Source organism: Sapajus apella, unplaced genomic scaffold (assembly GCF_009761245.1).
Source record: "Sapajus apella isolate SASKATOON/1434 unplaced genomic scaffold, GSC_monkey_1.0 scaffold242, whole genome shotgun sequence".
NCBI lineage: Eukaryota > Metazoa > Chordata > Mammalia > Primates > Cebidae > Sapajus > Sapajus apella.
Genome location: NW_022437182.1, coordinates 478,862 through 493,602, shown reverse-complemented (window position 1 = coordinate 493,602; position 14,741 = coordinate 478,862). Strand labels below are relative to the sequence as shown.

General features: G+C 41.8%; 1 protein-coding gene and 1 non-coding gene across 2 annotated transcripts in view; one reads left to right on the top strand and one right to left on the bottom strand.

The window, feature by feature from the left end:
- Positions 1-849: 849 nt before the first annotated feature.
- On the top strand, positions 850-951 carry LOC116545027. The gene has a single exon (XR_004266155.1). It is a non-coding gene; the product is annotated as a U6 spliceosomal RNA (small nuclear RNA).
- Positions 952-1,925: 974 nt separating this feature from the next.
- The window catches only part of LOC116545015 (ribosome biogenesis protein BMS1 homolog), a 53,701-nt gene continuing 40,885 nt past the window's right edge, over positions 1,926-14,741 (bottom strand). Inside the window, 4 exon segments of the mRNA XM_032271609.1 lie at positions 1,926-2,466; positions 2,910-3,071; positions 7,298-7,473; positions 14,407-14,603. Coding sequence (XP_032127500.1) covers positions 2,236-2,466; positions 2,910-3,071; positions 7,298-7,473; positions 14,407-14,603 — 766 coding nt within the window. The 3' untranslated portion in view covers positions 1,926-2,235.

The following is a 14,741-nucleotide window of genomic DNA, read 5'->3' as shown; positions in this document are numbered from 1 at the left end:
TTTCTCAGAATGTATCCCCATCCTTAACTGATGCATGACTGTATTTTACTAACCTGGCCATCTAGGACTTCCACCAATAAAAATTCTACATGGAAAATGCTATTTATTGTTTCTTTCAGACATTAGAGATTCCTTAACTTTAGTTTTAAATAATCTTGATATACAAACTTATTTATCTTGTTCTTCAAATATGATAAACCAAGATTTTTAATATTAGCAGGTATGACTTCCACCTACATATATTGTCTTCCACCTACATATATCTGCAACTGTGCTTAAACATTCTTTTATTTCCCCATTGCTAAAGGATTTCACTCTTCTGGCTAAAATATAAAACTATACAATTATAAATACTTATTTGCAATGCTTCTCTTTGAACAAATTTGCTTGTTGTATAAGACACTTGCTGATCACCTTGTAAACTACTTAACTGTAAAACATGGTATGACTTAGAGTGCCTTGTATATTTTAGTTGTAGTTTTACATTTTAAAATGTATCAATTATGCTATATAACAAATGTTTTAAATTATTTTATAATTTTGATGGGCTATTTGTCAGTCCCCAGGCCTATCAGCATACTAGATGATGAAATTCATAATAGCTCTTAGGAATAGAGGAACATTTACACCCAGAGTTGCTCAGAAAGTTCTGGGCATGTTCCAGCTGTCACTTCCCAGGTGGAACCAGCCCTGACGGGGTCCTCACATCCCCTTCCCTTCTTATGAGACACGACGCTGAGCACCTGCCCACTGACAGGTTTAGGCTTTTAGAAAGCCTCTCAGACTAAGCCAGCTTCTCACAATCCTGCCAACCCTCTTTGGCCCCTGTGATGCTGTAAAGGCAATGTGGTACTCATCTCACAGTGCACCTACTAAAACTGGAACAACACAGAGGTCAGCATAGACCCGTGCACAGATGACATACAAATTCATGAAGTGTTCCACATATGTATATTTTTTGAAACAGGGTCTTGCCCTGCCACCCAGGCTGGAGTGCAGCATGTTATCATGGCTCATTACAGCCTCAACCTCCCAAGCTCAAGAGATCCTCCTTCCTCAGCCTCCCAAGCAGCTGGAAATTCAGGTGCACAGCACCACACCTGGTGAATTTTTGCATTTTTTGTAGAGATAAAGTTTCGCCGTGTTGCCTAAGCTGGTCTCAAATTCCTGGGTTCAAGTGATCCTCCTGCCTCAGTGTCCCAAAGTGCTGGGAATACAGGAGTGAGTCACTGTACCCAGCTGTGTTCCATATTTCTACACACATCTACACACATGGAGGAGTATATGTTGGGGAAAGTAAAGCTGGGGAAATGTGAATGAAATCAGTGGGCTGTATTGATGTCAGTAACCTGATTGTGGTATGTGTGAAATGTTACCAATGAGAGAAATTGGGCAAAGTACACAATGTATGTGACTCTATGATTACATCATATAGAATTTGATTGCACGTAACTATATCAACATATAATCATAAACTACATAACCTATATGATAGTATGATTACATCAATATAATGTTTAATTTTAAAAAGAGTAATGTAGCTAGGCAGGTATAATGCATGAGCATAATACGGGAAGCCTACCTCACTGATACATACAATTTCCTTGGTCTCTGCACCTGAGACAAGAATCTCCTGGTCTAAAGCTTTAAAAAAGGACTTATTGTTACCTCATCACTATACTAATGTGCAAAACATATGAAATAAGACAGGAAATGTCCACGAGGGCCAGTGATCAAAGGAAATAACAGACAAAAAAAACCCAAAAAACAAAAACACTACATATCCTTCTCTAAAATTTTACATGAGAGCTGAGGGTTCAGGTGAATATTTCTTTCCCTTCCGGAAGACGCCTCATGAAGGTGGTAGAATAAATAATTATTCATAAAGAATTGTCAGGCATTCATCCCCAGTGAAAACTACTAAGTCACAACTAACAAAAAAAAATTTTAATGATATTTTTATAGCACAAATAATGAAACTGAGGCAGGCAGAGGGAAGTAGGAGAATCCACATAACCACAGCTATATCACTTTAAATCTTGACAGCCCCAGGTGCTGAGAATGAACCGGGGTCCCAGCAGCCCAGGCTTCTCTGTTCCTCCTCTCACAGGCACAGCCTGGGTAAAGACATCTCTTGGGCTCTTGCTTCGACTTGTCATTCACAAGCATTCCAACTGTGATGTTTGAAACTGTCTACCTCCGCAGATCCAGGGACAGTCCCTCCAGTCCAAAGGCTCACTGCAGTTGCCCCTCGGCCCCCTTCAAACTGGACTTCTGGTTTCTTCTTTCCTTCTGCCCCTGAATTCGGAAAAGCTTCTTCCTGAGGTCCTTCTGCCGCTTCAGCTTCTCCTCTTCCTCCTTCTGCTTGGCTCTGAAGTGCTCTTTATTGTGCAGGTGCCGCTGCTCCTTGGCCTTCTTCATCTTCTGACTATGCACGGTACTCAGAGCATCCAGCAGCGTGAGGATCTAACAAGGACAAAAGCCAGTGAGCATCAAAATGCTCTCTCAGTCACCGCACACTCGCATCCTAAGCACTAAGACTAGGGGCAACCCAAGATTCAAATGAATATTAACTGCACGAAAATGCATCCTGTGCTAGGAAGTCATTGTTGGCATGGAGACACAGATGTGATGGCATTTTACCTATAACACCACTGTTCATCATTCTGTGGACACTGTACAGCTAACCAAGACAGAAGGGTTCCCCAGCCGTGTGTCTGTTATCCCCCATTCAAAAGCACAGGCAAAGCAGGACCAGGCAAAGGAAGGGAAATGGACTCTGGTTCTTCCTCTGACTTTAGTTTCAATGCCCTGAATAACTGAGACTGCAGTAGAAACATGAAGTGTGTTGCTAAGAGTGTTCTCTTCCTATCTAAATGCAGCATGCAGTATGGCATGGGCGACACTACCTTTCTTTCATGAGGCTCGCGTATGATGGCTGGTCTCCACCTGTCCTTCGGCACCTTACCTGCCTTTGCTTGGGTCTTGGGCTTGTTCTTAAATGGCAGGGCCTTGTGCAAGGCTTTTGGAATATGCGGTGAATTAAAATGTTTCTTTTGCCTCAGGATTGGCTGAAAAGAAAAATAAAGACTGTGACATATTCAAATTATGATCAATGTGCATTTAAAACTTCTGCATAAAATCTTCTCATTGGGTTGACTTTTCCACAAGATCAGTAAATAGAATCCACTAGGCCTGAGAAATCAGGACTCAACTATCCGCCAAATATGGACTGTCTCAGTGGACACCCATAATTCTCAGTAAACAGAGGAACAGAGAGCTTATACTTACAACTCTCCCCCAAAACCTATTGTGTCCATTTCTATGGTATGGAACTATGGGGTTTCAACAGAGCAGCTGAATAGGCCCAAGATTTCTTTTAATGAAAACTTCAGGCCTTGTCTTTTGCCACTGAGGTGGTTGTTACCAAAAACAATCTAGCCTTACCAAAAACAATCTAGCTTTTCATCTTGACTATCAACCACTCTGGATTTTTTTTGTTTGTTTTTGAGATGGAGTCTCACCCTGTCACCCAGGCTGGAGTGCAGTGGCATGATCTCAACTCACTGCAACGTTCACCTCCCAAGTTCAAGTGAGTCTCCTGTCTCAGCCTCTGGAGTAGCTGGGACTACAGGCACACCCCACCACGCCCGGCTAATTTTTGTATCTGCAGTAGAGATATGACTTCACTGTGTTGGTCAGGCTGGCCTCGAACTCCTAACCTCAGGTGATTCACCCACCCTGGCCTCCCAAAGTGCTGGGATTACAGGCATGAGCCACCATGCCCCGCCCACTCGATTTAAGGGCAGTTCTTCCTTCAATCAGCAGCCAAAGTGTCCTGATGCCTGATTCTAATTAAGAAATTTAACTTTATTCTATTTCTGATGGAAGCCTGGATGAAAGAAGGGAGACTCAAATGACAGATGAAGGCAAAATACTCTACTGAATTTTCAAGGTAATCTTAACTTCTGTTTAATCGAGCTAACCCAAATTCTTAACTGCCTCATAAACACTGTTAATAAATTGAAAGTTTTGCTCTAGGCTTTTATTAAAGTCAACTATATAGAAAAAGTTTCTCCTATGTCTTGAAATTTATTATTAAAGACATCATTTTAATAATCTTCCATATTCTCTGTTTAGGAACCCAAATTGTTTTCAAATTCAAGAATTCAGGGAAATCCTACTTCTTACAAAAGAGTAGAATGAACAAGGGGCACCAAAGTGTATTTCAATAAAAATTCATGTAAGATAGTTCAAAATTTCATTAACTATTTTATATAAAATGAAAGCCGAGGAGACTTCTATTTCTAGCAGAGTGGCAGACTGATGCCTTGAACAACCCTCTTACTATAAAACTGAATACTCCACAGAAAAGAACAAATCTTTTCAAATGCACTGTTAAGCTTTGAGGAGAATAATGAAAGTGCTAAGAAATCAACATCTAAATAAAAACAGAAATCCAGACAGGCACTGAAAACCTAAAAAAAAAAAAAAAAAACCCTGAACAAGCCAGCTGTCAGCAAGCATGCGCAACAGCAGGAACTCTTTAAGCTGCTGGTGGTGGTGGAGGCCAAGCCACTGTGCCCCCAGAACACGACACAAAACCCTCAGCACTGAAGCAGAGCACAGGTACCCAGGAGCCTCCACCCCACCCAGGAAGCCTCCAGCAGAAGTGTGTGTGCCCCTGAACACCTGCAAGTCCCATATCCAGACCTTAGTGTTCAGGGCCATGGGACGACAACCAAAAATGGGAAACTATTTTACCTACCAATGGATAAATGGTGACACAATCATATAATGGAACTCAACAATGACAATAAATGAATGTCTGCCATAGACAAAAACATGGATGTGTCCTATAATACTGAAGCAAAGAAACTAGGCTCAATAGAATGTGCTGTATTTTATAAAAGTCAAAACCAGGCAGAACAAATCCACATCAGGAACTGGGAAAGTGGCTATTTTGGGGGGCAGGACAGCAGTGCCTGGGAGAGGCCACAGGGCAAGGCTACTGCTTGGTCCAGGGTGTGGCAGCTTGGTGTGCCACACAGTTCATCTAGCTGCACACTTAGGATTTGGGCACTCTTCTGTATGTGCATTAACATTTCAATAAAAAGCTTATTGAAACATTCAAACTTCCATAAAAATCCACATTGCTTCAACAGAAATCTAGCTGACAAAGAAATCAAGAAAACAACCTTATTTATAACAGCATCAAAGAAAACCAAAAACTTGGGAATTTAACCAAGAAGGTGAAAGATATGTACACTTGAAAATCATAAAACATTGATGAAAGAAATTTAGACATGAACAAACGGAAAGATATCATATGTTTATGGATCAGAAGAACTAACATTGTTAAAATGTTCACACTACCCAAAGCAAATATACAGATTTAACACAATTCTCATCAAAGTTCTGATGGCATTCTTCAGAGAACAGAAAAAAAAAAAAAAAAAAAAAAAAAAAACCCGTCTATAATCCCAGCATGTTAAAAGGCCGAGGCAGGCAGATCACGAGGTCAGGAGTTGGAGACCAGCCTGGACAACATAGTGAAACCCCATGTCTACTAAAAATACAAAGCTTAGCCGGGCATGGTGGCATGTGCCTGTAGTCCCAGCTACTTGGGAAGACTGAGATTGCAGTGAGTCGAGATCATGCCACTGCGCTCCAGCTTGGGTGACAGAGTGAGACTTCATCTCAAAAAAACAAAAACAAAACACACACACACACACACACACACACAAAAACCCCAAAACAAACAATCCTGAAACTCATATGGAACCACAGAAAACCCCAAACAGCCAACAGATTACTGTGAAAGAAAAAGTTGGATCCATCACATCTCCTGATTTAAAATTGTATTACAAAGCTATAGTTAACAAAACAGTATGGTACTGGCATAAAAACAAACAAACAACAACAACAACAACAACAACAAAAAGCAGACCAATGGAACAGAACAGAGACCTTTGAAATAAATCGAAACATATACTGTCAACTAATTTTTGACAAGGGCAAACAAGACAACACAATGGAAAAAAAGACAGTCTCTTCAATAATAGTGCTGGGAAAACTGGATTTTCCCATGCAAAAGAATAAAATTGGATCCTGATCATACACCATACACAAAACTCAACTCAAAACAGATAAAAGACCCAAATAAGACCCAAAACCATAAAATTCCTAGAAGAGAACAAAAGGGGAAAGCCTCTTGACATTGGACTTAGTCATAATTTTTTGGATTTCCCACAACAAGCGAGGCTACAAATACAAACATTTAAAGCAAGGAGGACTGCACCAAACTAAAAAGCTTCCGCACAGCAAAAGAAACACTCAACAAAATGAAAAGGGAATCTACAGACTGGAAGAAATATTTGCAAACCACATATCTGATAAAGTATTAATATCCAAAAACTGGTAAAGAACTCTTACAATTTAACAGCAGACAAATGAGCCAGTTGAAAAAATGGGCCAAATAAGAAATGACCAGTAGAAACTGGGAGATGTACAATAAAAGGTACAAAGCAGCAGACATGTGGGATGAACAAGTTAGAGATCTAATGTACATAATGAGGGCTATAGTTAATAAAAATGTATTGTCTTTGGGATTTTTGTTAAATAAGCAGACTTTAGCTGTTCCTGTCACACAACAAAATGTAACTATGTGAGATGGCAGACACATTAATTTGCTTCACTATAGTAACCAGTTTACTATCTATATGTATCCTTTAAAATCATGTGGTCAACCTCAAATATACAAAATATATATATTTTTTAAGATGGTGTTTTGCTCTTGTTGCCCAGGCTGGAGTGCAATGGCGCGATCTCGGCTCACTGCAACCACTGCCTCCCAGGTTCAAGCAATTCTCCTGCCTCAGCCTCCCAAGTAGCTGGGACTACAGGCACGTGCCACCACGCCTGGCTAATTTTTTTGTATTTTTAGTAGAGACGAGGTTTCACTGTGTTAGCCAGGATGGTCTAGATCTCCTGACCTCATGATCCACCCGCCTCAGCCTCCCAAAGTGCTGGGATTACAGGCATGAGCCACCGTTCTGAGATATAAAATTTATTTTAAAAAAGAAAAGTTTGTCTTCAATCCAGAAAGAAACACTATTACCACTTTTTTGGCGTTCTCTTCCAAAATATTCCATGAATATACAACTTTCAATCAAATTCAATGTTAGACTTTATATTTGGACATTCAAAGCATGTAAGACATTATAGAAAAGTGTCTATGTGACTCCCTGTTGCAGAGCACAGGCTGCATCTGCACTAACACACACATGACTGCTACCTTATACAGAGAGTCCTTGTTCGCCTTTAGTCTGATGCTGTGGGTGAGCCTGAGTTGACCTGTGGTCTGCATTCCTGACCAGGTGTCTTTTTCACCCACTGGTTTCATCAAAGATGTTACTGGGTTATAGAAGGCTGAGACTAAAACTGTATACCAAGTTCACATGAACACAATATCTGAAAAGAAAGGTACTTTAACATTTTCAAAATAAGCTTCATATTCATATTGCAAACAAACAAAGAACAAAACCTGCACTCCAAACTTCTTTACCTGTTGGCAAAGTATGTGAAGAGAAAGCTCGTTAAGAAAACTTCTCTTGGACAGGATCCAAGATGGCCGTTTAGGAACAGCTCAGGATTGCAGCTCCCAGTGAAAGCGCAGAGGGTGAGTGGATGCCGCATTTTAATTGCCCACAGACTAGGAAAATCCCAGGCAGAGGAGCTCCACGGGTCGCCAGCGCGGCTGTGCGGGCCAGCGCCGCTGCTTTGCCCCACGTGGCTGCTTTGTCGGCGCCCCGGAGCAGCGGTTCTCCGTACAAAATACACCGGTCTGGGTGCCCTTTTGGCTGGCGATTGGAGCCACGGGAAGTCGCCCATTCGTCTGCTTAAAAAGGGGACTGAGCAGGGAATCAGGACAGTAGATTCCAGGGCAAAAAAAAAAAAAAAAGCGCCACAAACCTTAGTGCCAGCGCAGTGAGTGGCCGCAGGGTTGAAAACAAACAGACCCCGGCGCCTCTTCAACAGGCGGCTGGAACACCAACTTAAAAAAGGCTCTGAGGCAGGTAGCCAGGCGATCAGGCTGGGCTAGTCCCACCCCCACAAAAGAACAGCAATCAGAAACTCTGGATTGAGAGTTTTACAGCAAGCGCAGCTGAACCCGGGACGGTCCAGCTCTGTGGGGGAGGGGCGTCTGCCATTAGCGAGGCAGCCCGCCACGACGGAGGTAGTCGGCCAATGCTGAGGCAGCCCGCCGTTGCCAAGGCAACCCGCCATTGTTGAGGCAGCCCGCCACTGCCAAGGCAACCCGCCATTGCTGAGGCAGCCTGCCATTGCCAAGGCAACCCGCCATAACAGAGATTCCACCTCAACAGAAGCCAGCCACCATCGCCAAAGCAGTTCTAACTACACCCATATAAACAGGACTGCAGAGAAGTTCACTCGGCAGCTGGGCGGAGCCCACAGCAGCTCAGCAAAGCCTCTACAGGCCGACAGTGACTAGGCTGCCTCCTTGCTGGGCAGGGCAGCTCTGAAGGAAAAAAAAAAAAGAAGGCAGCAGCATAACGGAAACTCATAAATAAAGCCCTAAATCCCTGGGACAGAGCACCTGGGAACAAAAAGCAGTTTATAAGTTCTGCTGCAGCAGACCTAAACGTACCTGCCCAGCAGCTCTGAATGAACAACAGAGCTCACAGCTCACCATTTGAGCTCCTATGAAGAAGAGACCGTCTCCTCAAGCAGCTCCCTGACCCCTATATATCCAAAGAGACACCTCATAAAGGAAAGATCAGATTGACACTAGGCGGGTATCCTTCTGGGACAAAGATAGCAGAAGAAGAAAACTGGTAACAACCCTTACTGTTCAGCAGCTGCTGCAGGTGAACCCCAGGCAAGCAGGGCCTGGAGTGAACCTCAGCAGACCTACAGCAGAGGGGCCAGACTGTCAGAAGGAAAACCAAGAAACAGAAATAACTTCATCATCAACAAACAGAACGTCAATCTGAAAGATTTGAGACCCAATCTGAAAGCCAGCAACTACAAAGTCAACAGGTGGATAAATCCTTAAAGATGGGAAGAAACCAGCGCAAAAAGGATGAAAACACCCGAAACCAGAAAACTACTCCTCCTACAAGGGATCACAACTCCTCACCAGCAAGGGAACAAGGTTGGAGGGAGAGCGAGTGTGAGGAAATGACAGAATCAGAATTCAGAAGGTGGGTAGTAAGAAACTTCTGTGAACTTAAAGAACATGTTCTAACCCAAAGCAAATAAACTAAGAACCTTGAAAAAAGATTTGACGAAACGCTAACGAGAATGGACAAAATAGAAAGGAATATAAGTGAATTGATGGAGCTGAAAAACGCAACACGAGAACTTCACGAAGCATGCACAAGTATCAACAGCCGAATTGACCAAGCAGAAGAAAGGATATCAGAGGTCGAAGATCAACTCAATGAAATAAAACGGGAAGGCAAGAATGGAGAAAAAAGGGTAAAAAGGAATGAACAAAATCTCCAAGAAATGTGGGACTATGTGAAAAGACCTAACCTACGTTTAATAGGCGTACCTGAATGCGACGAAGAGAATGAATCCAAGCTGGAAAATACTCTTCAGGATATTATCCAGGAAAACTTCCCCAACCTAGCAAGGCAGGCAAACATTCAAGTCCAAGAAATACAGAGACCACCACAAAGATATTCGTCAAGAAGAGCAACCCCAAGGCACATGATCGTCAGATTCACCAGGGCTGAAATGAAGGAGAAAATACTAAGGGCAGCCAGAGAGAAAGGTCGGGTTACCCACAAAGGGAAGCCCATCAGACTCACAGCAGATCTCTCAGCAGAAACGCTACAAGCCAGAAGAGAGTGGGGGCCAATATTCAACATCCTTAAAGAAAAGAACTTTCAACCCAGAATCTCCTATCCAGCCAAGCTAAGCTTCATAAGTGAAGGAAAAATAAAATCCTTTGGGAACATGCAAGTACTCAGAGATTTTGTCACCACCAGGCCAGCTCTACAAGAGCTCCTGAAAGAGGCTCTACGTATATAAAGGAACAACAAGTACCAGCTCAACTAAAGGGCAAAACACCCAGCTAGCACCAAAATGGCAGTATCAAATTCGCACATAACAATATTAACCCTAAATGTAAATGGACTAAATGCCCCAATCAAAAGACACAGACTGGCAAATCGGATAAAACGACAAAACCCATCGATATGCTGTATCCAGGAAACCCATCTCACATGCAAGGATACACAAAGGCTCAAAATAAAGGGATGCAGGAAGATTTACCAAGCAAATGGAGAGCAAAAAAAAGCAGGAGTTGCAATTCTCATCTCTGATAAATTAGACTTTAAAGCAACAAAGATCAAAAGAGACAAAGAGGGACATTGCATAATGGTAAAAGGATCAATGCAACAAGAAGAGCTAATGATCCTAAATATATACGCACCCAATACAGGAGCACCCAGATACATAAGGAAAGTTCTTAATGACTTACAAAGAGACTTAGATTCCCACACAATAATAGTGGGAGACTTTAACACCCCATTGTCAATATTAGAGAGATCAACCAGATGGAAAATTAACAAGGATATCCAGGACTTGAACTCAGACCTGGACCAAGCAAACCTAATAGACATTTACAGAACTCTCCACCCCAAATCCATAGAATATACATTCTTCTCAGCACCACATCACACCTACTCTAAAATTGACCACATAATTGGGAGTAAATCACTCCTCAGCAAATGCAAAAGAACGGAAATCGTAACAAACAGTCTCTCAGAACACAGAGCAATCAAGTTAGAACTCAGAATTCAAAAACTAACCCAGAACCACACAGCTTCATGGAAACTGAACAACTTGCTCTTGAATGTTGACTGGATAAACAATGAAATGAAGACAGAAATAAAGATGTTCTTCAAAACCAACGAGAATGAAGACACGACATACCAGAATCTCTGGAACACGTTTAAAACAGTCTCTAGAGGAAAATATATAACAATAAGTGCCCACATGAGAAGAAAGGAGAGATCAAAAATTGACACCCTATCATCAAAACTGAAAGAGCTAGAGGAGCAAGATCAAAAAACCTCAAAGTCTAGCAGAAGACAAGAAATAGCTAAGATCAGAGCAGAACTGAAGGAGATAGAGACACAAAAAACCCTTAAAAAATCAATAAATCCAGGAGATGGTTTTTTGAAAAGATCAACAAAATAGACAGACCACTAGCCAGATTAATAAAAAAGAAAAGAGAGAATAACCAAATTGATGCAATAAAAAACGATAAAGGGGATATCACCACAGATTCCACAGAAATTCAAACCATCATCAGAGATTATTACAAACAACTCTATGCACACAAACTAATAAACCTGGAAGAAATGGATAAATTCCTGGACACTTGCCTCCTGCCAAGCCTAAACCAGGAAGAAGCCGAAACCCTGAACAGACCCATAACAAGGTCTGAAGTTGAGGCAGCAATTAAGAGCTTACCACCCAAAAAAAGCCCAGGTCCAGATGGGTTCACAGCTGAATTCTACCAGACATACAAAGAGGAGCTGGTACCATTTCTTCTGAAACTATTCCAAACAATACAAAAAGAGGGAATTCTTCCCAAATCATTTTATGACACCAACATCATCCTGATTCCAAAACCCGGCAGAGACTCAACAAGAAAAGAAAACTTCAGGCCAATATCCATGATGAACATAGATGCAAAAATCTTCAATAAAATACTGACAAGCCGATTGCAACAGCACATCAAAAAGCTTATCCACCATGATCAAGTAGGCTTCATCCCGGGGATGCAAGGCTGGTTCAACATACGCAAGTCTATAAACGTAATTCACCACATAAACAGAACCAAAGACAAAAACCACATGATTATCTCAATTGATGCAGAGAAGGCCTTTGACAAAATTCAACAGCCCTTTATGCTAAAAACACTCAGTAAGCTAGGTATCAATGGAACGTATCTCAAAATAATAAAAGCTATTTATGACAAACCAACAGCCAATATCATACTGAATGGGCAAAAACTGGAAGCATTCCCCTTGAAATGTGGCACCAGACAAGGATGCCCTCTCTCACCACTGCAATTCAGTATAGTACTAGAAGTTCTAGCCAGAGCAATCAGGCAAGAAAAAGAAATAAAGGGCATTCAAATAGGAAAGGAGGAAGTCAAATTGTCTCTATTTGCAGACGACATGATTGTATATCTAGAAGACCCCATCGTCTCAGCCCCAAATCTCCTGAAACTGATAAGCAAGTTCAGCAAAGTCTCAGGATACAAAATCAATGTGCAAAAATCACATGCATTCCTATACACCAATAACAGACTTAAAGAGAGCCAAATCATGAACAAACTTCCATTCACAATTGCCACAAAGAGAATAAAATACCTAGGAATACAACTAACAAGGAACGTAAAGGACCTCTTCAAGGAGAACTACAAGCCACTGCTCAACGAAATAAGAGAGGACACAAACAGATGGAGAAACATTCCATGTTCATGGTTAGGAAAGAATCAATATCGTGAAAATGGCCATACTGCCCAAAGTAATTTACAGATTCAATGCTATCCCTATCAAGCTACCAATGACCTTCTTCACAGAACTGGAAAAAACCACGTTAAACTTCATATGGAACCAAAAGAGAGCCCGCAGAGCCAAGTCAATTCTAAGCAGAAAGAACAAAGCGGGAGGCATCACACTACCGGACTTCAAACTATACTACAAGGCTGCAGTAATCAAAACAGCATGGTACTGGTACCAAAGCAGAGATATAGACCAATGGAACAGAACAGAGGTCTCGGAGGCAACACAACATATCTACAACCATCTGATCTTTGACAAACCAGACAAAAACAAGCAATGGGGAAAGGATTCCCTGTTTAATAAATGGTGTTGGGAAAACTGGCTAGCCATGTGCAGAAAGCAGAAACTGGACCCCTTCCTGACACCTTACACTAAAATTAACTCCAGATGGATTAAAGACTTAAACATAAGACCTAATACCATAAAAACCCTAGAAGAAAATCTAGGCAAAACCATTCAGGACATAGGCGTAGGCAAGGATTTCATGACCAAAACACCAAAGCATTGGCAACAAAAGCCAAAACAGACAAATGGGACCTAATCAAACTCCACAGCTTCTGCATGGCAAAAGAAACAGTCATTAGAGTGAACCCGCAACCAACAGAATGCGAAAAAAATTTTGCAGTTTACCCATCTGACAAAGGGCTGATATCCAGAATTTACAAAGAACTAAAACAGATTTACAAGAAAAAAACAAGCCCATTCAAAAGTGGGCAAAGGATATGAACAGAAACTTTACAAAAGAAGACATACAGGAAGCCAACAAACATATGAAAAAATGCTCATCATCACTGGTCATCAGAGAAATGCAAATCAAAACTACATTGAGATACCATCTCACCCCAGTTAGAATGGCGATCATTAAAAAATCTGTAGACAACAGATGCTGGAGAGGATGTGGAGAAATAGGAACACTTTTGCACTGTTGGTGGGAGTGTAAATTAATTCAACCATTGTGGAAGACAGTGTGGCGATTCCTCAAGGACCTAGAAATAGAAATTCCATTTGACCCAGCGATCCCATTACTGGGTATATATCCAAAGGATTACAAATCGTTCTACTATAAGGACACGTGCACACGAATGTTCATTGCAGCACTGTTTACAATAGCAAAGACCTGGAACCAACCTAAATGCCCATCGACGAAAGACTGGATAGGGAAAATGTGGCACATATACACCATGGAATATTATGCAGCCATCAAAAATGATGAGTTTGGGTCCTTTGTGGGGACATGCATGAACCTGGAAACCATCATTCTCAGCAAACTGACAGAAGAGCAGAAGATCAAACACCGCATGTTCTCACTCATAGGCGGGTGTTGAACAGTGAGAACACATGGACACAGGGAGGGGAGCACTACACACTGGGGTCAGTTGAGGGGAAATAGGGGAGGGATGGTGGGGGTTGGGGAGCTGGGGAGAGATAGCAAGGGGAGAGATGCCAGATGTAGGTGATGGGGAGGAAGGCAGTAAATCACACTGCCACGTGTGTACCTATGCAACAATTTTGCATGTTCTTCACATGTACCCCAAACCTAAAATGCAATAAAATAAATAAATGGGGGAAAAAAAAAAAAGAAAAGAAAACTTCTCTCATAGATCACAGAACTGTTACTGGTTATGATTAGGGGGCTGCAGACGCAAGGTGCATGGGCACACTGCATACAACTGGGAGATCTAATACTGGATCTGCTCAAATCTCTAGAGACCTGACTCTAGCCTCTGGTCACAGTGGCTAGAAGTCAAGAATGAACGAAACACCCTTCCCTGAACACACACTAGACACTCACCGCTCAGCAGCAGCTTATCCTCAAAGCTGGCCCGGAAAGCTACTTCTGGAGCCTGGAGTGCTTTCTTGATCTGCCCCCTTATCCCACTGACAGTTCGAATCATAGCACCTTCAAATGTGGCCACTTCCAAGGCAGAATTAAACATTCCCTGCAGGTATAGCAAGATAAAAACATACACACACACTTTACACTTTATGCTTTATATGCTTATATGCTCATATACTTTATGCTTTACTTCTTATCTGAAACATACATCACTGGTTAAAGAACAAAAACGATGCACTGACTGGTGATAAAATAATCAAACTGTACTTGCCCCTGAAAGTTGAATTACT